Genomic DNA, 26,944 nt, shown 5'->3' with positions numbered 1-26,944 from the left:
ATATATATATATATATATATATCAGTGAAGCAAGGAATCACAGGAGCCGGCACAGAAGTAGTTCAAAAAATAGAAGCACGTAGGAAAAACATCCTGTTATGTTTTTCCTACGTGCTTCTATTTTTGAACTATATATATATATATATATATATATATATATATAGTAGTTTTGTTGCTGAGATTTCATTAGGTAATTGTAACTAATTATCTAACTCTAGAAGTACTGTCCTAATTATCAAAGTGTCAGTGAGAAAATTGTAGAGCAACAGAAAAAGCTCCTGATACAGCTTTCTGTTGCTCAACACGTGCTACATAAATGTGTTTTTCCGAGTGTGAAAAAAGCCCGCCAATACACGCAGAATTACCGAATTAACAATTTTCTGTATAAATCCATCTCCCTCGCGACGATAACGGGGAAAATGTTTACGAGAGATGTCCAACCTTTGTGCCTTATGCTGCACTGGCAATTCGTTTGGGACCCACCTTGCACACACTTTTCGAAAATTTAGCCTGTCGCGTAAGATGAAATACGCTGAACCATGCCCGACATGCAAAGTATTGGCGATTTCGTCCACTGTGATTCGTCTGTTTTCCATCACCATACCCTCAATGACTTATAAATTGTCCCCATTCGTTGAAGTCGATGGCCTTCCCGATCTTTCCTCGTCACATAAAGAAGTTCTTCCCTGTTTGAAACGCTCTATTGATTCGTAAACCTTGCTTCGCAATAAAAAGACTGTCACCATACTGCGCTTGCATTCAACGAATAATTTCTGAAGGTTTAACAGCTTCCGCAAACAAAAAGCGAATCACTGCCCGCATTTCCTCCTTGGTGCAGATCGACAATGGAGCTGCCACGTTTAACGGTCTGCTACACTCTAACGACTAACGCGGGAATAAGAGTGACACGTTCCATAGAAGTGTAGCAGACGGCACTAATTCAGCACTGGATACTAGCAGGGTTACCAAACCCTAGTGCGAGAAATTGCAAAAGTTCTTTTACTTCTTGACTTCTACCTAATATATATATATATATATATATATATATATATATATATAGTGTACCCTAACTAGTGTAAGTCAAGCTGTCCTAAAATTACAAAAAAGAAAACAGAAAAGAATGTAAAAAAACGCGGTGCAAGATAAAGATGTCTGGCAACAGAACGCCGTTGGCCGTAATATCGTAGCTTGCAACGTGTCTTTTAAACCTTTAGTTTTCGTTGAAAAGCTTGGCTAAAGTAAGCTGTGACACCTTATGTATATATATATATATATATATATATATATATATATATATATATATATATATATATTATAGAACATAGGTCTTGTAACAACTAGATCTAGCAGAAGGATGAGGTGGAGTTGATTGTAAGCATTTGCTTATTGCCACTTCATTACCCATGCATACGGGCCAAGGTGGAACGATGAAGATTACTTGAAAAAAAATATCAAAAGCTGAAAAAAGGAAAGAAAAGGAAACAAAAAGTGTAAATTGCGTGGTCACACTTTAACTCGAAGTCGACCACGAAAAGTTGATGCTCAAAGGCATATGCTTGCGAGCGACATTGATTTAAGTTAAGCACCCTCTTGACAAGGTGAGAAAATTGTTCTTTTACGTTTTGCAAGAATAAAATGAGAAAGAAACTAATATGAGAAGGGAAATTGACCTCAGCAAGAGAATAGCACTAAGCTACAGAAAATACGAAAAGAAATAAAGGATAAATGACATGCAGGTTCTTCAGAAAGTGACCTCCACGGTTGAGAGAAAAAAAAAATAAAAAGTCGGTGGTCCTTCAACTTCGTGAAGATGGAGAGGAAGGTAGGTATACCCTCCATGAATATGGAGGGTACCCGTTCACAGTGCTGAACGCAGGCAGTTTTCCCTTGACTAAACATTCCTTACACGCATAGCAAACTCAATTCACCAAGGTCTTCTCCACTAGTAGCGTAATGTTGATTGAACACTTCCAAGGCATTGTGTCCCTGTTCGTCGGAGCGGATCACACTGATGAGGGACAAGCTGTTGTCGAACCACAAACGCTTGCGTTCGATGTCTCGAGTTTGCTCGGCGGAGTGGTTAGCAGCAATCGCCCGCCATTGCCGCTTGCAATTAAATCGCTTCAATATTAATCTGTCCATTACGGTAAGACAATGAATGGCGCATACCCCAAGAATATGTGTGTGTGTGTGTGTGTGATGTTTTTTGTTTTTCACGAAAAAAAAATGCTTCGGTATATCCGCTGAGTTGCGTTTATTTACGTCCTTACAACTGGACAGGAAAGGCAATTAAAATGCGGAAATTAGAACGGCAAATTAAGATCCCTTCATTATAAAAGCTATTTCGCTATAAGAGGGTTCGTTATAAGTGGGCTACACTGTATATTGCACGAGTGTTAGCCTCCTTGTGCGACATACTAATATATTGTACAATATATGTACAATCTAAACAACTGTTTTAGGCTGCCACTGTGTCTTCCAATGAGCATAGTCGGCGACCTGTACAGCTATCATGCTCTGTTCATATAGTTCCAATATTTGCCGTATCTGGCCGTCACCGTGTGACAAGGCTTCTCCCCCTTTTTTTACACGAAAAGGACCAAACTTCACTGACGTATCACTTCAGCTTACAATGTACATGTAATAGGTGGAAATGACCTCTCGTCGATAGAGCGTTTTGCGACGCATTTGCAGAGAGCTCGCCTTATATATCTATACCCGAGCTCTTGCTCGGGGCGGTGCCGCCGCCTAGAAGTACTCGACACTACCATCGCACTACGACGTATGTGACGCTGCCGCACTACCAACGCACCTACGCGTACAGCACAGCACGCAGCTCGTTTCTGAAGTTGATCGCACGCGACGCACGCGCGCACGATTCACACAGTTACACAGCGTAGTGCACACACCACACGACAGTCACGTGCCACCAGGCGTCACATCAACGCCAGGGCACAGCCACACAGCAATACACATCACATGTGCACATTACGCACACTTCACACGCACACACACAACACACACACACACACACACACACACACACACACACACACACACACACACACACACACACATTGCCCCTCTCGAAATCAGTAGCCAGTGATGTCATATGATAAGTATCATAGTTCAAGATAGGTGTTACCAATAAAAGAGATGAAATAAAATGAATGAAAGAAATGAGGAGACAAGGACATAATTATTGCAATACACGGACAAAGAAAGTATAGTAGTGTAAAGAATGAGAGAATAGGCAAAAAAAATGTGGTTGATCCTCTTATATAGGAATCGGTATAGAACACGAAAGTGAAACGTGTCTTCACAGAAGTAGTGTAATGTTTATTGCACATTGATATCTAATGTCTATTGGTTTTGTGGCTAAAGCGCCCTTAGGCGTTGATGCACCACGCTGACGCCTGGTGGCACGTCTCCTCCATCACGACTACCAACGTCGATGACCATGAGCAACCGTCGTGCATATGGAAGCTGCACTACGCTGCACACGCTAGCACAACGCGAAAGACGAAGCACGTAACTGACACACTAATACAACGCGCAAGACAAAGCACGTAACTGAATCGTCACCGAGTCAAATCAGCGCGTACAGCGCGTCGTAATTGCAGCCTCCGCGATCAACTTCAGAAACATTTTCAGAGCTAATGGCGGAGGCCACGCTCCGCTGTGCTGAGTACGGTGAACGCCACCTAGGTGGCGTTGGTAGTGCTTCTTGATGCCAGCGTCCCTTGGAATGCTGGCATCGAGGCGTCGTAGTGCTGAGACCACCGAAGCGTTCACTGTCGGTGCGCGTTAGTGTCATAATGCAGTACTTCTCTTTTCTGCTCGTAGGCGGCGGCACCGCCCCGAGCAAGAGCGCGGGTACACGGAGGAGTGTTAATCCCAGACCACACGTACGCTTGCGGACGCGCGTAAGCTCGCGTCTACGCGCCTTGCGGTTGCCGCGCCTAGCGAGGAATGGCGTTTTGCATCCACAAATACGCGCGACAGCGCGCGCTCACTGGCATCACTTGTTTACACCTTGGCAGACGCCACTTCGTATTTCGTTGTTGGCAGTGCTTCAAAATGCTTCGATATTTATAAACGTAATTTTATCTTTTTGGAGCTGTTAGATCAGCCCAAAAAGTGAAGAAGAAGCACTTTCTTGCATGGTATAATTCTGCTTAACTGAGAGTTGAATGTACCGAGCCGTCGCTGCGTAGCCAGGCGCGCCGACGCGAGGCAGCCCAGGCGCGCGATAACTGAGAGGAGCTGATCAGCGAGATCGCGCCGCGTTTCGACGCGTACGAGCCGTGCCGCACCGTCTGCGCATGCGTGGGCGCGCGGACGCGAGCTCGCGCGCGTTTGCAAGCGTACGTGTGGTCTGGGCTTTAGATATATAAGGCGCGTCTGTGTAGCTCTCTGCAAATGCGTTTGTGGCGCAATGGGTTAAACGCTCGGCGATCTATCGTCGCGGACCGAGAGGTCGTGGGTTCGATTTCCAAATTTTGCATGTTTGTGGAACTTTTTCTTCTGGTTTCTTTCTTTGTATTATGTTCTATGACGTATTTCCGTGACGGAAATACGTCAGTGAAGTCTTGGTGGACCCCGGCATAAAACACTTTCGTGTTAAAACAAACTGGTGAGCCCTTCCACAGGGGTGGAGATGGAAGACCAGCGAAGCTGTACTATGGTGGGAATTATGTATTTTCAATTATGTCTGTTAAGGTGTGATGGTGTGATTGGTTATTTGAACTATTAAAGAATGAGAAATATATATGACCCGGTGGTTTTCATTTATTTAGTGACCACAGGGCCCATGGCCTTATGGTCGCTACGGTACACCGCCATAGGGCGCATGGCAAAGGTTGGCACGTCCTTCATAAACACGTCACCAACGCCGCGGGCGTTCGGTGCGAACGCGAGCAAAACGCCGCCGCCGTCGACAACAGTTTTGCGTGTTGTTTGTGTGACCGCACACAACCGCTGTCAAAACGTTGGCTACGTGATGGAACGGCAAAACGCCGTTGTCGACACTGTTAGGGGAGAGGCGGGCGAGAGCCCAGAGAGAGAGTCGGCGGCCCAGGCGGCAGAGTCCGGCTGGGCTGCGCGCATGCGCCGCACTGGGAGAGCGGGCACGCACACGCACAGTCTAGTTTGCCTCGATGCCCTCCTCGCCCACCGCTCCCCTTCAACTGGGAAGTCGCGTTTGCTCTCCACCATGCGTTCGCTCCCCGTGAAAGCGCGCGTTCCTCGCCCTCGCGCGCTTTCACTCGCATATACAGCATACGGCCAATGAGAGTTTTTTTTCCTTTTTTTTTTCTGTTGCTGGATGTGACCATCGCAGAGTGAGCCCTTAACAGCTTCGCTGTAAAAGAACGAATGAAGGTGAGAGAGAAAGATAGAAATAAAGAAGGGATGACAAAACAAGAATAAAAAAGCCCGAAAAAAGAAATTGAGCAGGAAAGAGAGCCACATAAGTCAGAGAAATAATGAATGAACGAAAGGGAACCGAAAGTGCGACCAAGAATGGTGGGGAGTAATAAAAAAGAAAGTGAGAATAAAGAAAAAGGACGAGGGAAAGTAAATAAAAAAACGCTGAATAAATCAGAAAAAAAAAAACGAGTTAATAGGACGTTTTATATATCACACAAGAAAGAAGTGAAGAGAGAATGAAAGGTGAGAAAGAAACGCGCGAGAAATCAGACGCAAGCTGTTGACGCCTCGGTCCTCGCTGTTCATTGCACAACTAGGCGGCGCGATGTATTTGCGTATAGTCAATGGGGCGTGAAATTCGTGACGCAACACAAGCAAACTGAGCACGGTTGCTGCCCAAAGTGACCCGGGGCCTCGTAATTAGTGCCGAGTGGGTACAGACACCGCGGCTCGAGGTCAGCGATGGAACCGGCGAGAGTTCTCAAACTCCAGCGCAAGAAGACGCGTGAAAAAAGAAGAAAGAAGAAAACAAAAGCAAAGAAGAAAGAAACGCCGATCGTTAAAGGCTGCTGACTACCTAAGATTCTAGCCTGTTGCTTTCGAGAAAGCCGATTACCCGTGAACTCAAAGCACCGAGGTTTTTTTGTTCTCTTTGCTGTTAAGTGCTTCGGTTCACTGAAGCCTGAAGTGAACGCTGAACGATATATGAACAAGCGCTGCTGCATGGAAAGAAGCGACTGCGAGTGGCCGCCATTTTGGAAGCGTGCCGTTAATGGCCGGCCTATAATATGTGCGGTTTGGCGCTTAGCCGATGCTTCCTTTTGCGGAAGGATCAATAACACTGCACCTTGTACTTCGGCGAGCAGACAGAAATATTGCTCATTTTATTACGTTGCAGTTTAATGTACTTTTTTTTCCCCATGAGAGTACATTATAGCCTGGCCGTTACTGGGAGATAAATCGTAGATATTCTCTAACGTATACCTAGCGTGCCTATTTTGATGTTGACTGTGAGAGCGCGCTGATTTAAAATCACTACACGATTGACAAGAAAAAGGCAAACCCGTGTAGTGCTTTTAAATCTTCCCTTTTTCGAAATGAACTTGAACCAATGAACTGGAACCAACTCTAGCCCCATTAACATTGGATTGCTCTAGGACAATGTGCCGCAACACGTGAAACGACATTTGTTTCTTTCTTGTGACAACTTTTCGTGATAAAAGAAAGAAAAGCACGCTCTAATAAATCGTGTTGTGCAGCAGTTTAAATGGGACATTATATTCGCAATACAAGGGCTCAATAGGACAAAGAACGTACTCACCTGCTGGAAGCGTTGCTCTAAACTTTGGGAAACGACCCTTTAAAGTTAACCAGTGACGTCGTGATGCCGTCGGTGAGTTGCAATTGTAGCGCCTTTCTCCCAGGCCTATGTACTATTGCTGTGACGTCACGCGACCGAAGCGTTACTCACACCTTATTAACCGATGGACTCCGAGATCTCAGATCCAGAGCCACGCCCCACTACTAGCAAGCCATATTTCAAGCCGTGTCTTTGTGAGCTGCGGGATCAGTTACACGCTATGGCAGTAGGCTCGTATCCCGCGTGGTATACAGAATAGTGCACATTCTTGTCTTGTCCGTAGACGTTTTGCTGTTTGCGGGATACCGATTTGCCGGATAGGTGTACGGTAGCAACAACGATGGTAGCTACATCTGGTGTCGCAGAGATAAACAGATGGTACACAGAGCCAGTGTACAGCGTTGTTTGGCCACATTCTACTTAACGGCTGGTGTAAAGAGTTGGTAGCGTCATAATTAGGTTAAGCTAGGTCAGGTTAGGTAAAGAGTTGGTAGCGTCATAATTAGGTTAAGCTAGGTCAGGTTAGGTTAGGTTCGGGTATTCAGGTTAGGTTAAGTTAGGTCAGGTTAGGTTAGCAAACGCCAACTAGGCCAAGCCTATCCGCAAGCGCCAAATAGGCCAAGAAGCAGTTCTCTTCAAACACATAACTGTTAACATGTGAGCCTTGTATTGACATCTCTTCGACGATAACATTGATGCAACCCAAGAAATAACGAACGTCGTGCGCGTACCCACGTGACAGCGTTTCCGGAAACCCAACGCGGTAGACCAGTGGCTACGTCATTGCGCTGTTGAGCTTGAGGTCCCGGGTGGAAATCCCTGCCGTTGCGGCCGTGTTTCAATGGGAGCAAAAGACGAAAAAATAAAATAAAATAAACGCGCACTTAGATTTACGAGCACGTTACAAAACTACAGGTGGTGAAAAAAATTTTTCCACAGTCTTCCACCACGGCCTGTCTCATAATCAGTTCAAAATTTTGGCACGTAGAACCTCGGAATTAATTAAATTATTTTTTAAGGCTAACACGGCATAAACAGCTGTTCTCTAGAGAACCAACCATCTCAAGGCCAAGAAACCGCATCGGGTCACCTTGCTCGCAACTTTGCTCTTTTTTTTTATCTTGAGTGAGAACAACGCTTCATATGCATACATATTAGGGGCGACGCGGCGACGTCCTTTCGCTGTGCGCAAACACGGAGCTTCTCTAAAAGCTGGGCGTTTCATTCTTTCTTTTTTTCAAATATGTATGCAAATTTTCAACACAATAGTAGCTTGGCCTGAGGCGACAGCCCGTTGCTTTGAAATGCCTTTCTTTATTTTTTTTATCCGCAAATCTACTTGCTGCCACTCTCGAAAATAACTTTGTATTCCACAGCACTCCCCGCCTCCGCCTTCCAGTGCACTTTAGGAACTAAAGCAAGCAAACAACAAGTACAAGAAAATACGAAACTAATCGCTAGAGGAAACGTACAATTGTTGTGTGGCAAAGGTATGCGGAATCTAGTTGTCTTACGATAAAAGTACGATGGGAATGTTTGTGAATGCGGGCCCGGTCCATGGAGGGGGTGGGGGGTTGTTTCGTTTTGAACATCTTTCAACATTTCTTGCTTCTGCAGTCCTGAGGTACAGAACGTACTTCGCTCTGCGATTCAACGCCTCCCGATGCGTATGCAGAAAAACTTCTGTCGTGCGAATTTCTTCCGGAGACTCGCATCAGCGAACGCGTCGACAACCCGAACAACAGAGCGCGGTTGCGAAAGTGCGACGTGAAGCGCAGACGTTGGAAGACTGCTTCGCGGTGAGAACACATGGCGGTGGCAGAATTCTCCAGCTAGAATACCGCATTAAAAGAGCCCCCACTTTGACACGGCGGTTTCGAGTCTTTCTGACTCGTGGTATAATAACAAACCTCCTACGCCTGTCCCACGCAATGTGGCAGTCAACGTTATGCGAAGCTTCTGTCGGAAGACGACTCGACGCGTTATTCTCTGTCTCATTGTCGATACATCCATTGCCACCGAATTTCACGTCTTTGCCCCAGCTTGGTTTCGCGCTGTTCCGATGCTTGTTGATGGCCGAAGATTGAAGCGCCGTCACTTTGTGCGGCTTTTGCATGGCTGCCCCTCGCTGACCAGCGCAGACATGCCAGAGAGGCGAGCAGCTGTTGCGTAAACCTAGTCGCAAACGTGTGCCTCGCTTTTGTAGGGTGTGCAAGAGTTCTGCATAATATGCAACGCCGGGCGCATCCCTTCGGCCGCATCCGAGCACAGTCCAGTGCAACAGGGTCTGTCCCAATTCTGGCCAGCATTGGGGGAGACAGTCTGCGTTGACAGCTAAAAAGACAGCTTTAAGCCCAGGCGATGGAATGGATCTAGAACCGCCTGGAAGACGTCTCTGCGATGAGACGCGACCTCGCGTCGACAAGAAAAAAAAAGAAGCTCAGAAAACCGCATATAATAGCTGTATTTTAACACTTCACGTTTGCGAACCTTTGCAAAACATAGCGTAGCTTGGATAGAGCGCGTAAGAAAACGTGCCGCTTTCCTGGGAACCTTATGACCTTCCCGTCGGCTTTTCATGCCTTCTGCTCAGCCGGCATCTTGTTTGGACAGCAAAGTAGCCTGCATCGTTTTTGACTTCGACGCTTTCGATCTTCGCAAAGCTGTCTTTTTTTTTGACGGTTTCTTCTGGATAGGAACGAGGCTAAGATGATCCGTTTACTACTGCAGGAACCCAAGCCGCCTCTACACGTTTATTCGAAACATTTTCTGAGTGTGATATAGTATTACAGGAGGAATGTTGATAAAAAAACCGCTTTGTTAACTTCGCCTAATTTGAAATTCATAAAAAGAGAAATAAAAAATAACTTTTTTATTTCGGACCCTACGAAACTTCGTGCAGTCGCTGAGTTCCCGAAGCCTACTAACGTCAAAGAACTTCGCAGTTTTGTGGGCCTGTGCTCATATTTACGGCGCTTTGTCCGCAATTTCGCATCCATCATGTCGCCCTTGACCCAGCTCCTACGCGGTAGCGCGGACCTCTCCTCCTGGTCTCCTGCATGCGACGCTGCGTTTGCTACACTGCGTCGTCTTCTTACCTCTCCACCTATTCTTCGCCATTTCGACTCCGACAGCTGCAACTGAAGTACATACAGACGCCAGCGGGATCGGTCTTGGAGCCGTCATCGCGCAACGAAAGTCCAGCTACGCCGAATACGTGATCGCCTATGCGAGTCGTACGCTGACAAAAGCAGAGGCCAATTACAGCGTGACTGAAGAAGAGTGCTTGGTTCTAGTAGGGGCGCTTGGCAAGTTCCGCCCATACTTATATGGCCACCCATTTGATCTATTAACGGATCACCACGCGCTTTGTTGGCTCGTCAAGTTGAAAGATCCATCTGGCCGCTTAGCGCGCTTGGCACTCCGAATCCAGGAGTACGATATTCGCGTCGTCTACCGCTGTGGATGCAAGCACAATGACGCAGACGCCCTGTCCCGTTCACCTCTACCTCCAGACTCGGCCTGCGGAACCACTTGCGCACACCCCCTGTCATCTCTTGACCTTGACTCGATTGGCACCGAACAACGCCGTGACCCGTGGATCGCTTCTCTTTTCGTCTATCTTTCTGGATCATCGACCACCCCTGTATCCCGATCCCTCCGACGCCAAGCTGTTCATTTCGCTATTCGTGATCAGCTGCTCCACCGACGCAACTACGCTCCCGAAGGCCGTAGATGGCTACTAGTCATTCCCCGCAGCTTGAGATCCCAAATCTGTGCCTCGTTTCACGACGATCCGCAATGTGGCCACGTCGGCGTATTTAAGACTTACGAACGTCTTCACCATCGCTACTACTGGAGGGGAATGCACACTTTTGTACGAAAGTGTGTTCAGTGCTGCCTCGACTGCCAACGTCCGAAATTACCACCTTTACGCGCGTCTGGCGCCTTGCAGCCGCTTCCGTGCCCTGCCAAACCCTTCGATCACGTCGGCATTGGCCTCTATGGCCCGCTTCCCATGACACCGGATGGCAATCGGTGGCTCATAGTTGCTGTGGACCATTTCACACGCTACGCCGAAACTGCTGCTTTACCGAACGCTACAGCGCGGGATATAGCCTCTTTCATCCTACATCGCTTTATCCTTCGACATGGTGTACCTCGATAACTCCTCAGTGATAGAGGTTGCGCCTTCCTCTCCGAAGTCATCGACGCTCTGCTTTCGGAATGCCACATTATTTATCGAACGAGCATGGCATACTATCCGCAAACTAACGGGCTCACAGAACGGTTTAACCGCATTATCGGTGATATGCTCGCGATGTACGTGTCATCTGATCATGGGAACTGGGACCGCGCACTTCCTTTTGTAACGTTCGCATACAACACTGCGATACAAGCTACTACGGGATTTTCACCTTTCTTACTCCTCTATGGATGAGAGCCTTTGCATACCATCGACATTCTCCTTCCATACAGTACTGACGCTTCTGAGTGCCGAACTGTGTACGAAGCTGCCGGACAAGCTGAAGAGTTCCGCCAGCTCGCGCGCACCTTTACGTCACAAGAACAACAGCGCCAGAAGGAAGGCTGCGCCGACTCACTGCCAAATCTCACATATGCCCCGGGGTCTCTTGTATGGCTGGCTGTTCCTTGCCAAACTCCTGGACTTTCCTCGAAACTCGTTCCAAAGTACGAAGGGCCTTACCACGTCTTGGAGCGAACGTCCCCGGTGAATTTTCTCATCGAGCCACTTTCTCCATCTGACGACATGCGCCGGCGTGGACGTGACCTCGCCCACGTGGCGCGTCTCAAGCCCTACCATGACCCTCTGCCTCCAACCTCTTAGGTCGACAGGATGGCTCTTTTTCTGCGGCTGCGATTGTGAAGAAGAAGACGTGCCTCCTTCCAGCGGCATCGCCAACGCTCGGCCCGCTCTACTTGCGCCGCTGGTCGCTGGTGTCTTTGGAGACTGGTGCCCCTCATTGCCTCGCCGTTCCTTGAACTCGTAGCGTCGTTAGGACACCGCCAATAAACCTCTTCTCACTTAGGATGTCCGGCAACCGCTAAGAGCGCGCATGTTCCTTGAAACCGAAACTATGGTGGCTACCGAAAGAAGCACTCGCCTTCTAGGGGTTGGGGCAGGTGCCACCATTGTATACGATTCAGAAGTCGTGGTCTCGGAGTCTGGCGTCAAAGTGAGGGTCACTAACCTACGGGTAGCTGGCCTACGCTACTGGCGAGTCACACGGAGGCTTAGCGGGCCCACGCCGTGGTCCGAGCAGACTTGATGAGGATTGCTTTGTTCGTCAAAAGTACGAAGTCGAGAAATAGGGTAAACGGATCAGGGGGTTTATTTACATAGGAGAGGCACATGTCTGAACGGATGGGATAGCACTGGCTACATGTCAGAGCAGAAGGGAGAGCACACTGCAGATGAGCAGCAAAAGTCTGCTTAAAAGCACCTTGACCTCCCTAGATCCCTAGGCCAGGGAAACCTGCGGTCACACCTTCCTTCAAACGAGCGTCCAATGTGTTTGAAGGCTCCGCCTTGAGGACACAAGGGTGCGCATAAACACTGCGGCGTCTTTGTTCCCTGAACACACTTGGAAAAGTAGCCTCGGGCACACACGGCTCACTGTCACAGAGAACTGGAGGGGACGCTCGTAGATGGGAGGTGTCACGCTTGACCCAATCTGGCGCGTCTTGGTTCCTGGGATGGTCCAGCCATTAGCGGGTTAGTCTGTCGAATGGCCTTGGCGGCTAGCAGCGACCACAACGAAACAGCGTCGAACGTACTTTCCCAGGCATTCCTTGGTCCCAGCGTCGTGGTCGGCGGCCGGGTGACATCCAGCAACTACGTATTTGTGGAAACGTTTCTCGCCACGGTGTCGCCGCTGGTCTTTCCCGTGGGACGTACTTTCAGCTTCACAACGCGATTCATCACAGGAAATCAGAAGTGGCTCGAAGTTCGCCACCCCCGCTGACCGATCGTAACACCACGTCCGTGTTAAGGGGAAGTAGAAGATGACAGAGCACGGCCGTGCCTGGACTTAACAGAAACTGCTATTCTTTCGTTTGGGGCCTACACTTTCGGATTCAGCCACAGGGACGTTTGCGCCGCTGTCCGCAATTTTTTCATGGACTCCAACCAAATGCCCTGTTAAAATTCAATCTTTTCTTTATATGTACTTTTAAATTATTAATTTTTCATTCCATCTGACATTAGTGGTTTGTTTTAACAGATACCTTTACGCTCTCCTGCGCTAAGCCCATACATATTCTGAAATTTATTCTTCATTATATATTGGCATAATCCATCCATTCCTGGCCAATACCCCGTAGTGGGTACGCGTCATAATATAGGAAGCAAGCAAGCAAGCCAGTATGTCCAAGGATCTGCCTCTACATCTGCCGTAGAGGGCGATATAGACAGTGGACCAGGATGCTGTTCGCCGCATTCATCGTGGTCATCATAGTTGGTGTGTTTCTGCCCACCATTGCGCAAAATTGGGAAGATCTGTTCGGTGCCTTCATCGCGGGCGTCATCTGTGGCGTGTTTCTGTCCATCATTGCGGATATCTGGTTGCTTGTGTGGCAGAAATTCTTAGCCCTGCTGCGGAAACTGCTGCCCGAACACATCGCCATGGCCCTCTGCGGTGGCTACGACAAGCCGAAGTGCTTCTTCGTCAGCATCAGCCTCAACGCCAACCGACACTTCTTCAAGAGCGACCGTCCCGACCCCACCTTCCTCGTGGAGCACAGCCAAGGGCGAGTGGATATCAATCCTGTAGTTGTTTGGTGAAAACTGCTCCTCCACACAGCCACACACGCTCCACGGTGAAGTGTGCCGAAATTTTCATCCTGTGTGTGTCAACAGTGCGACAGTATGGTGTCATCAGGACACTCAAGGCCAATATTCCTGTACTTCTTGCTTTTTGGATTTACAGATTCACCGGAAATACGGAGAATTCCGGACTTCTATATTTACGAATGATTCTTTCTTGTGGCGTTTGGACATGTGGTGATAAGGCGTTACGTCCATATGCAGGGTAGGCTCCATTTCTCCCCAAAAAGGCCTCGAAGCTCTTGCGGAAGAATGGCGATGCCCGTATATTTGTGAATCCGAACTTCGAAATCACAGCTGATCGTCCTCGTCACTGTTGCGTGGTGACCCATTTGTCGACAGTGTTTTAAATGTTGATTCGTGGAGTTATTCCACCGTCAACGATACAGCTGTTCCTAAGCAGGTATAAACACAATGTTGAATTGCACGGATGTTCTCGTTCTGTATCCTGGAAATGTGTATTTCAAATCGCCATTAAGGTGTTGAATTTTCACAATACAAGGCATATATTGCACGTCGACAATGCAGTCCGTTATTGCGTGTGAGAATAGCGATAGCGCCAGCCTGCCGACTTATTGTAAGCATGCGAACCTCATTGGCTCGGCGGCGTTCATTTCCCGTTTTTTTTTTCTCGTTTTTTTTGTGCGATTTGAAGCGCGCATTTGTCTTTTGCTCAATTGTTCGAGGTGTACAATTACCCACCGCGGTGGTTTAGTGGCTATGTGCGTTGCGTTGCTAAGCACGACGTCGCGGGATCAAATCCTGGCCCAGGCGGCCGCATTTCGATGGGGACGATATACAAAAACGCCCGTGTCCCGTGCATTAGGGGCGCGTTAAAGATCGCCTAGTGGCCAACATTATTTCGGAGTCCCCCACTACGGCGTGCCTCATAATCAAATCGTAGGTTTGGCCTGTAAAACCCCATAATTCAATTCAATTCAATATGCACAATTGTTGAGCGCACGCGCGTGCGCTAATATTGGTTGTCGAAACAAATAGATAGCGCTAAATAAGGAGATGTCGCAAACGCCCATGCGGAATGCAATATACAGGGTCCTGCATATTTCGCTGCGCGTATTCGAAAAAAAGGTTTTGCGCTCACCACTGCACTGTTCTTGCTTAAATTTTGCAGAAAGATCGCATTTTTGAGTCAACTTCGTTTAGTATAACACTTGCTAAAGTATTTACGTTGTTTTTAAGACAAAAAAAGTGCAAATTTGCCTTCACTAATGAGGATGTGAGCTGCTGCCGCACGTCGCAAGCATAAAGTTGTGTCGTCGCTTGCCGGCAGTTGCAGAAAGCAGCCGGTCAGGGAGGTTTGCCGCGTGTTCCCCGCTCCTGGAACATGCGAACTCATCACATTCCGTCAAATTTGCACACATTACAAACACCAACGCCTAACGTATCCACCTCTCTCTGTGCCTAGCACGCGCCAGAGAGAAATATTGTGGCACCAACTACAAACTCGCACTTTTCTTAGCCCACGCACTTTGCACTTATTCTTTCCCGACACATACCCGACACCCAAGTGTCACTTCTGCCCTATCCAGACAGCAGATTTGTCCCATATCATGCGGCAATGCCCCATGAAATTCCTCTCCCCCCCCCCCTCCACACCCTCAAACCAATAAGTAGTAGCGAGGAGCTGTGGGAGACTGCCCTGCGCAGCTCCGATCCTACCCTACAGGAGCGAGTCCTGAGGTGGGCTGAGGAGGTAGCGGAGGCCTACCACGACTAGTAGGCGGATGTCTAGCCACATAAGGTGGTGGGACTGGAGCACATAGACCTCCCTCTCCCCCCCTCCCCCTTCCGTCCCCAACCCCTTCTTTAACAAGGAAATAAAAGTTTATTCATTCATTCATTCACGCGGCAAACCTCACTGACCGGCTGCTTTCTGCAGCTGCCGGCAGGCGGCGGCACAATTTTATGCTTGCGATTTTATGCTCCTTAATCGCCGGTTCGGGTGCACGTCCTCTAAGTGGCGCTATAGCAAGGTGTAGCTGCTACATGCCTCGACGAGGCCTGTGTGTTTGTTTCAACGTCGTATTGTGCCGCCATATCGCATCCACTTGGCGGGTTATGATTGTTGCCTGCGACATTTCGTTGCCACAAAGTTGCGTCTTGTACCACCCGTTCTTTCTTTTTCTCTCTCTCTCTCTCTCTTTTGTGTGGTTAGGCTTACGACACACACATTTCCGACAAAGGTGAAGCGAGCCGGTGCGAATACTATACCTTACTATCGCTAGTCCAATTTTGGATGACTAGGCATTTCAGGGGCACCTATGACGCACAAAAGTCTTCAGACAAGAGGCCATCCTGTGAGAGAGTGCCGCTGTGGCAGTCAATGAGCATGAGACCCGTAGAGACAGGTGGATAGCACGCTCGAATTGTCCCGTTTCAATCCGTGAGCACTGTACATTGATAGATAGATAGATAGATAGATAGATAGATAGATAGATAGATAGATAGATAGATAGATAGATAGATAGATAGCCACCGGAAGTGTATGAAGTAGCCTAAGGATGGTAATCGCATTAAAAAATGACTGCAGGACTCAGGGTTGCGGTGGTGGTGGAGGTGGTGTTGTAACTGCAGGTGGGTTTAGCAATGGCCATGGAGGCCAAAAATTGTTTCACGTGAGCGTCTCTTGCAGTGCCTCCGGGATATTTATCACCTGTCAAAGAGACCAGGGATTTGGCACGGTAGCGGCACAAGATGGCACAAAATGAGTTGCCTTTAAGTCTGAAACTAGAGGCGGAAATGTCAGAGTCCCCTTAAACCAGGCGTGGCCTCATCGGAACGCACGAATTACTTTTAATTGTTTTCGTTTCTCCTCACCTTCCTTTATTCTTGATCGTCGCTTTGTCTCGTGCTCTTAACTAGTTTATAGTAAAGAGCTTCATACTAACACTCTTGCTCGGATTTCTCTCTGAAGAACTTGCGTTTGCGATGCGTGCTTTTTCTTGCTAACTACGAAGCTTAGATATTTAAGTTACAAGTTGTCTGATCCTGTCCTGTCTCTTTTTTGTTTCAGGTGTCTCTCACCATACAAAAGTCTGTGATCACCTGGAAGATGATGCTGTCTTCAATGACGTAAGGACCGTTCTATATAAATTTTGCGTATTACTCAGTCTCCAACAACATAAGAATACGTGTCATGCGTTCACATAGATCTATCTATCTATCTATCTATCTATCTATCTATATCTATCTATCTATCTATCTATCTATCTATCTATCTATCTTATCTATCTATCTATCTATCTATCTATCTATCTATCTATCTATCTATCTATCTATTCTATCTATCTATCTATCTATCTATCTATCTATCTATCTATCTATCTATCTATCTATCTATCTATCTATCTATCTATCTATCTATGTATCTATCTATCTATCTATCTATCTATCTATCTATCTATCTATCTATCTATCTAATCTGTTGCTTGCCAGACCAACCGACCGGCCGACATAATCTATCATAGCGTCTTTCTATTTATCTTTGGGCTTTCCAGCACATATTGTTTCTCAATATGTCCATAAGTTAAGCATTAATGCTTCTCTCGACGTGCGAATATCAGGCTAAAACCAATACCTTTGTTGCAGTTCCCTTGAACTAAAAAAAAACACAACAAAAAGAATCAAAATAAATACAACCGTAGACGTCGCATTTAGTTGCTTGAGATTCAGTTAACCGCTTCACTAAAGTTTCGCTTCACCTATATTCCAATATGTGCGTTCGATCTCCATGAACTATTTCATTTCTTTCTAACCTACTCGCTCTTAACCTCAACCTGAATGGTGCGCATACGTAAGCAGCTGCGCCAATCTCCTTAAGTCTCCACAATCTTCTGCCATTACCCTCACCCGCTCCCGCTTCCAGCTTTCTGCGTGCGTCCTCCTCTTCACTTGCTTTGAGGCACTCGGTTCAATAGAGCGAAAACGTGCGATGCATGTTTGTATCGCCCACACCCTTTCCCTCACATCATAACTCCTTTCCCTCCTTTAGCTAGAAAGTGTAGCGTTACGACCGTCTCCCCCTCGTCCGCCTTCTGCGCATCGTTCTGCGCAAGCTCCTTGGTTCCCTTTCCGCTCCCACCGGCGATTGCAGGCGGGAGCTTTTGCAAGACCGCTGCGAACGAATGCTCACGCACCTGGAAGATATGCAGACCCCATTTTCCAGCTATCCAGCGGCCGTCTCCCAGCTATTTACTGTTTTAGGAGTATCGGATGATATGAGCCGGCGGTTGCCCAACCGCTGCTCATGCCACTGCGAACCTGAATTCCCTTGCGTGATGGCCTGCGGTGCAATAGCATCATCGCCAGTATGGAGATTCGCGTCGCTGCGCGAACTGATAAAATTAAATGCAAATACGCAAAAACGCGGAGCGAGTGCGTCAGAAAATACATGTTCTGAGGCAACGCGAAAGACAAAACGCGCAGTCATCGATTACACAAAACGCCTCCTGTAGGGGTTGGAACATTCCGAACCGCTTTCGCAATCTTCAGAAGAGTCACGGGAACTCTCGTTACACAGCAAGCCACTTGACAATAAAGCTCTCTTGAAATCACTATAGCCTACCTGGCAAGCTTTAAGCTTGTGCATGTATTGCTTATAATATTTTTCGAAGCTTACTTCCTGCAATTGCTCCGGACAACGCCCTCGATTTGCCGTTTCAGATGAAACGCGCCGAATCGTTCCTCTATCTGCCCCTCAAACGCTGTCCCTCGGCGTCGCTCTGTTTCGCAATGTTTCAAAAGCTGTCCCGCAGCTTCTAGAAGTACGTTTCCTTTCTCTTTTTTTTGTACGATTTAACTTGCTGGAGCGCTTTTATCTTGGACGTCGACTTTCAACCCCTAATGCACACACCTGCGTGCAGGAACCACAGTTATCCGATGAGTAAATTAACTAGAAAAAATTGGACAAATTCCGCCACAGTTTCTCTTTTGTTTCGCCAAACCGTGAAGTAAGACGTTTCAAGACTCGTAACTTATGAAGTTTTTTTAAAGCTGTGCTCAACAATCTGTTAAGAAGCAGTACGACGTGCGAGAGCTTTGCAGGTGAAATCGATAACTCTCGTGGCCTTTAGGTAACGCCAAGGAAAGCTTTCCTAATAAAATAATAATAATTCTATTAATAAAGGCAGTGCGCTTTGAAATTCGATCATTACATTACCACTCACTCGGCTAACTTGGATCTAGTCGCACTTATCCATCGCCATTGGCGGCGCTTCTCTCAGACTTGGATTATTGAATAAAACTCCGGTCGTGCGAATCGTTTGGCGCTCCCTTTGTGCGAGGCATTGTGAAGTCGTTATACGTACCGCCGATAATCCCTCTCTGTGGAAAATCACGTGAGGCGTTCTGCGAACATCGCCGTTTTTCCAAGAGGACAGTCCATAATGTACCGGCTGTTTTAGTGTGAACGTTTACTTATTCCAAATGTCGAGCACTAGATATAAAGAGATTATCTTTGTGGGAATCACATTATTCTCTGCACATGATGTTAGGATTTGCGATAAGGCTATTTATTCGCAAGAAAAAAAAAAGCTACTGTCAGAAAACCCAGAAGAACCGTAGTGAACTTATTTATAATAGCTAAATATTTTACATGGCATCTTTGGTGGTAGCTCAGTTGAAATGGAGTTGTGCTGCTGATCGAGTGCGATGTCATGGGTTTGTCTCAGCCGTAGCCGATGCATTTCGATGGCGCCGAAAAGCCGTATCGTGGTGTACTTAAGAAGTAAATCGCTCAGGTCTCTCCTCAGCACCCACACATGTTAACGTTTAACCTTTTAAGAAGTAAATATACGAGTACATAGTCTATAGAGAAACTATAGACTTTACCATCTTACTGTCTTTACCATATTTTCGCCTCGCAACATTTTTATATAAATACGCATTTGGTGCCGCAGCTAAACATCGCCTCCCCTCCCTCGCGGCCTCCGACGGCCTTGCCGTGAAAGCGCGCGTGGCTCGCGCGCTTTCACGGCACATACAGCATACGGCGCGTGGCGACGATTTCATCGCCGTTGGACGTCATACCGAACCTCACGGCGACGGCGACGCCGACGGCAGAAATCTGCTTGGAATATGCATATAATTGCTATCGCAATAAAATTGTAAACGCCTCAGCCGACAAAGCAGGGTATGTAGCTTGGCATCTGTGCACTACTGGTGAAATATACACGCAGAGTGAAACGCCAAGGCGGTTGAGTCAGTTGTTTCGAAAACTTAGCGTGTTCCACATAGAGAACGTAATCTCTCGTGCCAACACTATATTCTGAGTATTCTAACTGAGAGATAATACCCGAAGGCAATCTGCTTCTGAAATCACCCAGCCGGTCTGAGAATCGAGGGGCACTCTTTTGGACACCTTCAAATTACGCTATATTTTATTTTAATTTTATGTAACACTACAGCTAATATCACACGAGATCATAGCAGGAAGGGCGCATATATGAGCGCAGTGTAAAAGGGACATAAGATAGGTATGGGAAACATAATGCAATACAGTGTTACAATACTTATGCATCAACCCAACTGTGACACTACTGTGACGATGTTGTCAAATTCACCATATTATCATCTATATCTGAATGCTTTGCAGAGCGGTCACATCTGTCTCTCTGAACGGAAAGATGGCGAAATTTTAAATGAACCAAAATGCCACTTCTGGCAATATATGTGGAGCTTTCTATATGTTGGGATAAATTTGTTAATAATGCCCATTTCCGTTTTTCTTTTTTTATTGCTCGTTGGGTTTCAAAGACCTCGCCGATGACCTTGCGGTTTTTCATTAATGCAGTTAGGTGATTCACGTTCACGCATATTGACATCATACATCATTTAGAGTCTGCGAGTAAATAGTCATAATTTCGATTACGGATGTTGTGGTAACACACAAATCAACTCTCTGTTAGGCATGTGTTTGTCATGCGAGAAAGGGCTTTTTAACGCGAAAGCGTTAAGGGCCCCGTGTCGCAGAAAATTCGGCGTCGGTGTCGGCGTCGGTGTTGTCGTAAGCATCGGCGTCCATGGCATCCGTTGCGGACAAATTCATCCCGAACCACCCCGACCCCACAGGCCCTCCGCGTAGCGCCAAGGGGCTAGTGAAAAAGAAAATAATTCTCAAAGCCAGAAAAAATCGTAAAGTACGAACGACTTAACTACAACCTACAGACATGATAGCGTCGGAGTGTAATTTGAATATACGAGAAAAAAAGTCTGATAAGCAGCCAGGGATCTTTGAATTCTATTGCGTTCCACTCTTACAGGCGAAGGTTAAGCGTCCTCCAATTCTGATGGTGCGGGGCTCAAGCAAGCACCGCTCACGCAAAAATTTCGATATAACACGGCTTATATTGCCCCTGTAAAAATATCTTCCCAGCAGTGCATTTGTGTTTAAAAGTGAAGCCGACTTTAAGGGGATTGGTGTAAGCTTGGTTGTAAGTTGGTTCTAAATGAAGCCTACTCATAAATATGCGATGCGAACGGTGCCCGATAACGCTATCGCGTTCCACTCTTAAAGGCGAAGCTTAAGCGTCCTCCAATTTTGTTTATCTCTATTGCGCTGGTATAACAGCTCATAAAAATATAACAATTAGTTTACAAATACTGAAGCATTTCTGAAGCATTGTCAACATGACTGTCAATGAGGAAGTCCGAAACGACTTCCAAGCCCGTAAGCCAAGTGAACGCGCGGGGAGGTGATCATTACAGCACGTGCCATCTGTGCTCGCTCTCCATCAAGTCATGAAAATGAACTTCAATATAACCTCCAAATAGATATTTTACAATAAATCAACGTGCGCCATTAACAAAATAAAAAAATTGACAATCACGTTAATATAAGCCAAAGAGAGTGAAGGCGAAAGCATGCGCGCTCAAGAGACATTAAATAAGTTTCTTCACATTCTCATTCGAATGCGTTGTTACTTCCTATTACTTCTTTCTTCCGACCAAAGGTCGCGGACTCGAGTGCCTTAATGGACGCTACCTTAATTAACTGTACCTTAATTAACCTCGCCCTAATTAACACCAAAGGTCGTTGGTTCAACTCCCACATCGGCTCGAGAGCTCGCCTCCTATCAAAGGTCATGGGTTCGAGTGCCTCAATTAACTCTATCCTAATCAACACGATGATGACGGTGACCCGCGCACCATCAGAACGGTTGCGTGAGCGTTTGCATGTAGGTAAGACACGATGCCGGAGTGGTGTAGCAAGTGAATTACTACACCGAGTCGCCATCGTGTATACGATTTCGCTTCGACGACACGGCTTTCGCTCAAGGACGTTGAAGGTCGACTGAACGATGAGACATATAAGGCTTTCGTCTTAACAAAAGAACATGTCATTATTCATTGGTCTGTGGCCGCTAAAGTGGCATGTACCGAGCCTCCCACCTGCCTCCCCGCTGCGCGCCGTGCGTGGAGTTTCGGCTCTCGCAGATGCAAACTGCCATCTCCCGCTAGGCGTGGCTGGTGCAAAGCGCGTAGACGCGAGCTTGAGCGCGTCGGTAAGCTTACTTGTGTTCTGGCCTATAAGCAACAGCGCCTGATGTTCCACTAGCACTATTTTGAAATTCTGCTTTTGATCTATCTGATTTCTTTGTGTTTGCTAGTATTTGTCCACCCATGTCAACCTGTCCTGTTTTCTATCTTCTTTTTTTTCTGCGATTGTCAACACATGGTGATGCCAGCTCTGATGAGAGCTGTGGTGAAAGAAAGTGAAGTGAACGTTATTTTCATTCTCTGAAAACAAAGAGCCGGAGCAAAATGTTCTCAAGGCTTACGGGGCCGCGGCTTCTACTTCGTTCGGTGCAGTGCGAAGGTCCGCGCAAAATAACACGCGGTAATTTACCGCAACAGCAGGTACACAAGGTGCATATTGAGCGTAGTTCGCACGTTGTATACAGATACGTAAAATATGGCTGTGATTTCAACGCGTGATGCCCCGTTTTTTTTTTTTTCACGGTGACATTCACTGTGACGTCAACATTGCAGCTGACCCGGCTTGGCAAGATCCCGCCATACATTCCTATGGCAATACTAAAGCGAAGCTTTCCTTTCTACTCATTGTGGAGGTAGCACAAAGAGGATACGACAGACCACACCTGTGGAAGTAAAAATTAAGCGTTGGGAAGCGGCAACGCAGCCTTTTGAATGACACTTTGAACGTCAGTTAGGACACCATTGTCGGTTCCACATTGAGCGATTAGCGCCGAGTTACATAGAAGGGAAGGAAAAGTGAAAGGTGTTTGTGATGACGATGATCATTATTGGCATCCCCTTTGAAACGGGTCGGGGACAGATAGTCACCCAGCCTGCCTTAATTTATTCACGTTTCACTATATGTATACGTCTATGGCTATCTAGTCTTTCGCCTGTCTGATCTCGATCCTAACCTTTGTTTAGAATAGCTGTCAGTTGGGCGCTTTTTTTTTCATCATGAACTGACTTTCTTATTTGAAAGCTCTATCACTATATTGTAATGTTACATAAACCTACAATGATAGAATCTACTCCGGTTCTATCAATCTCTTCTCTGCTTTTCCTCCACCAATACTCTAATCTATACTTTAAGCTTTACTACAGTGAGAAGAAAAAATTAGGACGCTTAAGCTTCACCACAGCTGTGGAAGAGTGGAACGCGATAGCGTTCTCGGGCCCCATTCACATCGCATTTTTCATTTTGAGCAGACTTCACTGCAATAGACCATGTGGAAAAGCCAGCTGACTTGCTTATCTCGACTGCTGACCAGTTACTCCTTCTATGTTCTTTGTATCTCAAGGCTTCTGGAAGGGGGACACTCCTTACTGATATCGATTGGTAAATAAAATGGCATTCCATTACGATGTGCCAAGTCGTGCCGAACATTTCTTTTTTCTTTGTTTTTTTTTTGTGGCACACACATGCCTCATCCTGTGACACATCCGTATATTTGTACAAAAAAACACTCCCGTATATTTTTTGTCATCAGGTAGCCGACTCGGGCCTCAAATAGCAAAGCACCCGCTTTAGTTTATCATACAGATTTTCCCTGCTGATTTCTTTCTTGCCGTTATCGTAAATCTCCATGGTCGTTTTTTGTTTCCATCTTTTGCATCCAAATAACTGGATCTATTTCTCTCGCTTTCTCGTTCATAACTCTTGGTTCCCTATTTACACTTCCTGTTACCCTGTACTTACGTCCCAACTATCTTGACCTCCATTCAGTGTCCACGCTTTTGATGTACAGATATTCAGATCTGTACATCATCTCTACAGATCTGGACAGATCGGGCCATCATGTGCGACCACTACTGACGAGACATTTCAGTAAGCGTCGAACAAACCGTGTTTATTGTTGCCTTCGTTTTAACATGCAGCTTCATCTTACATCTTCACTTACTCTATAGCAGTCCGGCAAATTCATTTCCAAATGTACTCATTCTTTAGCTAGTCAAGGGGGGGGAGGGGGGGGGTATGAGCTACTCCATAGTGGGTATGAGCTACATGTTCGACGGATGACAACATCACGAAGCATCATTTATCCATAGAAATTATAAGCTTATGCGCAAAACTTAACCACATGGTTTGGGCTTGAGCGAGCACACCACAGCTGACACGCGTAACAAACCCCACCACACGGCAATGGGAGGCGGCGCTGTCCAGCTTCCGACTCGACGGACCAGCTCAACCTGGTCAACCGAGCGAGAAGGACAGCTAAGGCCACCGAACTCCTAGAGCTGAGGGTACCACCCTACTGCACAGCGAAAGAGCTACGTACGCTCGTGTTCTCTTTTCTGTAAATTTTACTCTCGCTCTTTCTCTCCATGTTTATAACTGAACGTTTGCCTACACAAGACTCGTTTGAGGCATTCCGCTCTTTTACATTTTCTACAATGAGGAGAAAACAGTTTTGTCATGGGCTCCGCTTTAACACAGTGAGAAGAAAAAATTAGGACGCTTAAGCTTCACCTTTAGGAGTGGAAAGCGATAGCGTCATCGGGCCCCGTTCGCATCGCATTTTTCTTTATGAGTAGACTTCACTGCAATAGGCACATGTGGGAAAGCCAGCTGACAAAGACCAAACTTACACCTGATCCCCTTAAGTCGGCTTCAGCTTTAAACACAAATGCATCACTGGGAAGCCATTTTTCCAGGGGCAATATATGCTGTCTTATGTCAAAATATGAAGGCCCTAGCGCCTTCTTCTACTATTTTATTAATTGTTTGTTGTCGCCCCGAGGCGCGCAGTGTCCAAAACGCATTAGGCAGCCCAAGTCCCAGTTTGACCTTGGCTGAGCTTGAAGGTCAGAGTTACGGAACCAGGCGTTTTCTGGGTTTGTACCTGGAGTAGTAGAGCTGTCGCTCTAATAATCTTTGAAATTGCTTTTCTCAAGGTTGGCCTGGATCTGACAATTACCGTTATCATTGCAATTGGAGCTTCGGCTTTCAGGTACAATCACAGGGACGTTTGCGCCGCCGTTCAGGAATGTATTATTGATTACAAGCGAGTGTGCAGTTAAATGTGCTTTTATTATCGTCATTGTTTTGAGCACATTTCCATTCAGGCTTCGTCATTCGTTTTCTTGCATCCAGCACAATGTCTTTACCCGTATTTGCAAATTTGGAAGTGAAATTTTATTCTCTGTATTTATCAAATCCCCCATACAGGGCATAAGCCATAATATCAGAGGATAACAACAACAGATCGCCACATTTCCCCCTATTTTATATTAAATTGGAATACCCGTTCCATTTCTTGGCCAATTCCCCATAGTGGGTAGGAGCCACATACGAGATAGGCAACAACAACAACAGCAACAACAGCAACAACAACAACAACAACAACAACAACAACAACAACAACAACAACAACAACAACAACAACAACAACAACAACAACAACAACAACAACAACAACAACAACAACAACAACAACAACAACAACAACAACAACAACAACAACAACAACAACAACAACAACAACAACAACAACAACAACAACAACAACAACAACAACAACAACAACAACAACAACAACAACAACAACACTATTTTCCTGATAATACTGTTAACAATAATAGTCTTTTTCACCGCCCGACTCACGGCCGATCCACCGGAGTGCGTTGCGCCATTTAACCAAGGAACAGCAACAACAACAACATATGCGCAAGATACGCATTTTCTCGTGTATTTCATTTCTTCTTTTTTTAGTTCTAATAACATCATCACGTGTGTCTAAACGTGTGCAGGAGTTCGAGTGGCCGGTGGGCAGGCCTGTGGAGAAGTACGAGGTCCTGGAAATTCATGTGCTCCAACACAACCGGTACTTCACCAACAAGTGAGTGCGGCATGTTCTCCACTGTCTACACTGTGCACTAACCTAATTTAACGTAAGGTAAATTAAACTGAATACAATTGGGTCGGAGTGCATACGGCAGGCATTGCCAAATCCTGACTGGAAGCTTACCATTTCTTTCGTTAGGCCTCGAAGCGTTCGAAGCGACAAGTGATCACAAAAAATCCACAAGATTATTCATAATACTTTGTCGTCGAAGATGCCTGAGACTACGCGAAAGCCGTCTACACAGTCATTTGCTACCAATGAAGTGAATTGAACAAAAGAAACGCCAAATTCAGTTCTAAACGGGCGGCCGGCACCGCCGCCGTGTCTTTACGTAAACTACGTTAACCAACCAAAGACGGTAACGTTAAATTTGAGAAATAGCGTGCGTACTCTAAACGCTGTAGGTCGTTTAGCGTTTTGCGCTTGCGCATTTCGATCTGCTATACGCGCTATTACGCTAAACACGCGAAACTAAATCTGTCTATCATTGCTTTTGCCGAGTGGTAGCTGTTGAAGCTGTGCAGAAACCACGAGATGGGCCTAGCTATCTTTGCCAGCCACCGTAGTTGCGTCAATTACCTGTGTGGGAATTGTCTAGCGCTTCTTCAACACTCATAAACATAAAAGAAAGAAAAAACCTAAAGCGGTGGGAAAGAAATCTAGGATAGCGCACTCCTTCAAACCGAATACAGTAGAGTGCAGAGAAGAGTTGTGTGTGCACTTGCATAAAAACTATCATGTTAAGCGTGATCATAATGGTGGCAAAATAAACTTCTAACACTGATCACAACAAAAGTGATAAAAAGGATTTGAACTAAAGTGAACGTATGCACTGCGATTTATGCGTTGCGAGAATCAAACTAATTATGTCAGTGGAAAAATCTCGGCTTTTGAAGTGCTCCGCCTCGCCAGCGCATCACGATGATGGTGATGATAATCTGTCACCACTCTCTTTGTAGCGCGCTG

General features: G+C 46.4%; 1 protein-coding gene across 1 annotated transcript in view; it reads left to right on the top strand.

The window, feature by feature from the left end:
* LOC119431441 (otoferlin-like) overlaps positions 1-26,944 on the top strand; it is a 391,721-nt gene that overhangs the window by 231,459 nt on the left and 133,318 nt on the right. Inside the window, 2 exon segments of the mRNA XM_049657509.1 lie at positions 16,672-16,730; positions 25,884-25,972. Of these exon segments, the coding sequence (XP_049513466.1) occupies positions 16,672-16,730; positions 25,884-25,972 (148 nt within the window).

The sequence above is a fragment of the Dermacentor silvarum genome, chromosome 10, assembly GCF_013339745.2.
Source record: "Dermacentor silvarum isolate Dsil-2018 chromosome 10, BIME_Dsil_1.4, whole genome shotgun sequence".
In the NCBI taxonomy this organism is placed as follows: Eukaryota; Metazoa; Arthropoda; class Arachnida; order Ixodida; family Ixodidae; genus Dermacentor; species Dermacentor silvarum.
Note: the sequence above shows the minus strand (reverse complement) of the source record. Positions and strands in the feature narration are given on the sequence as shown.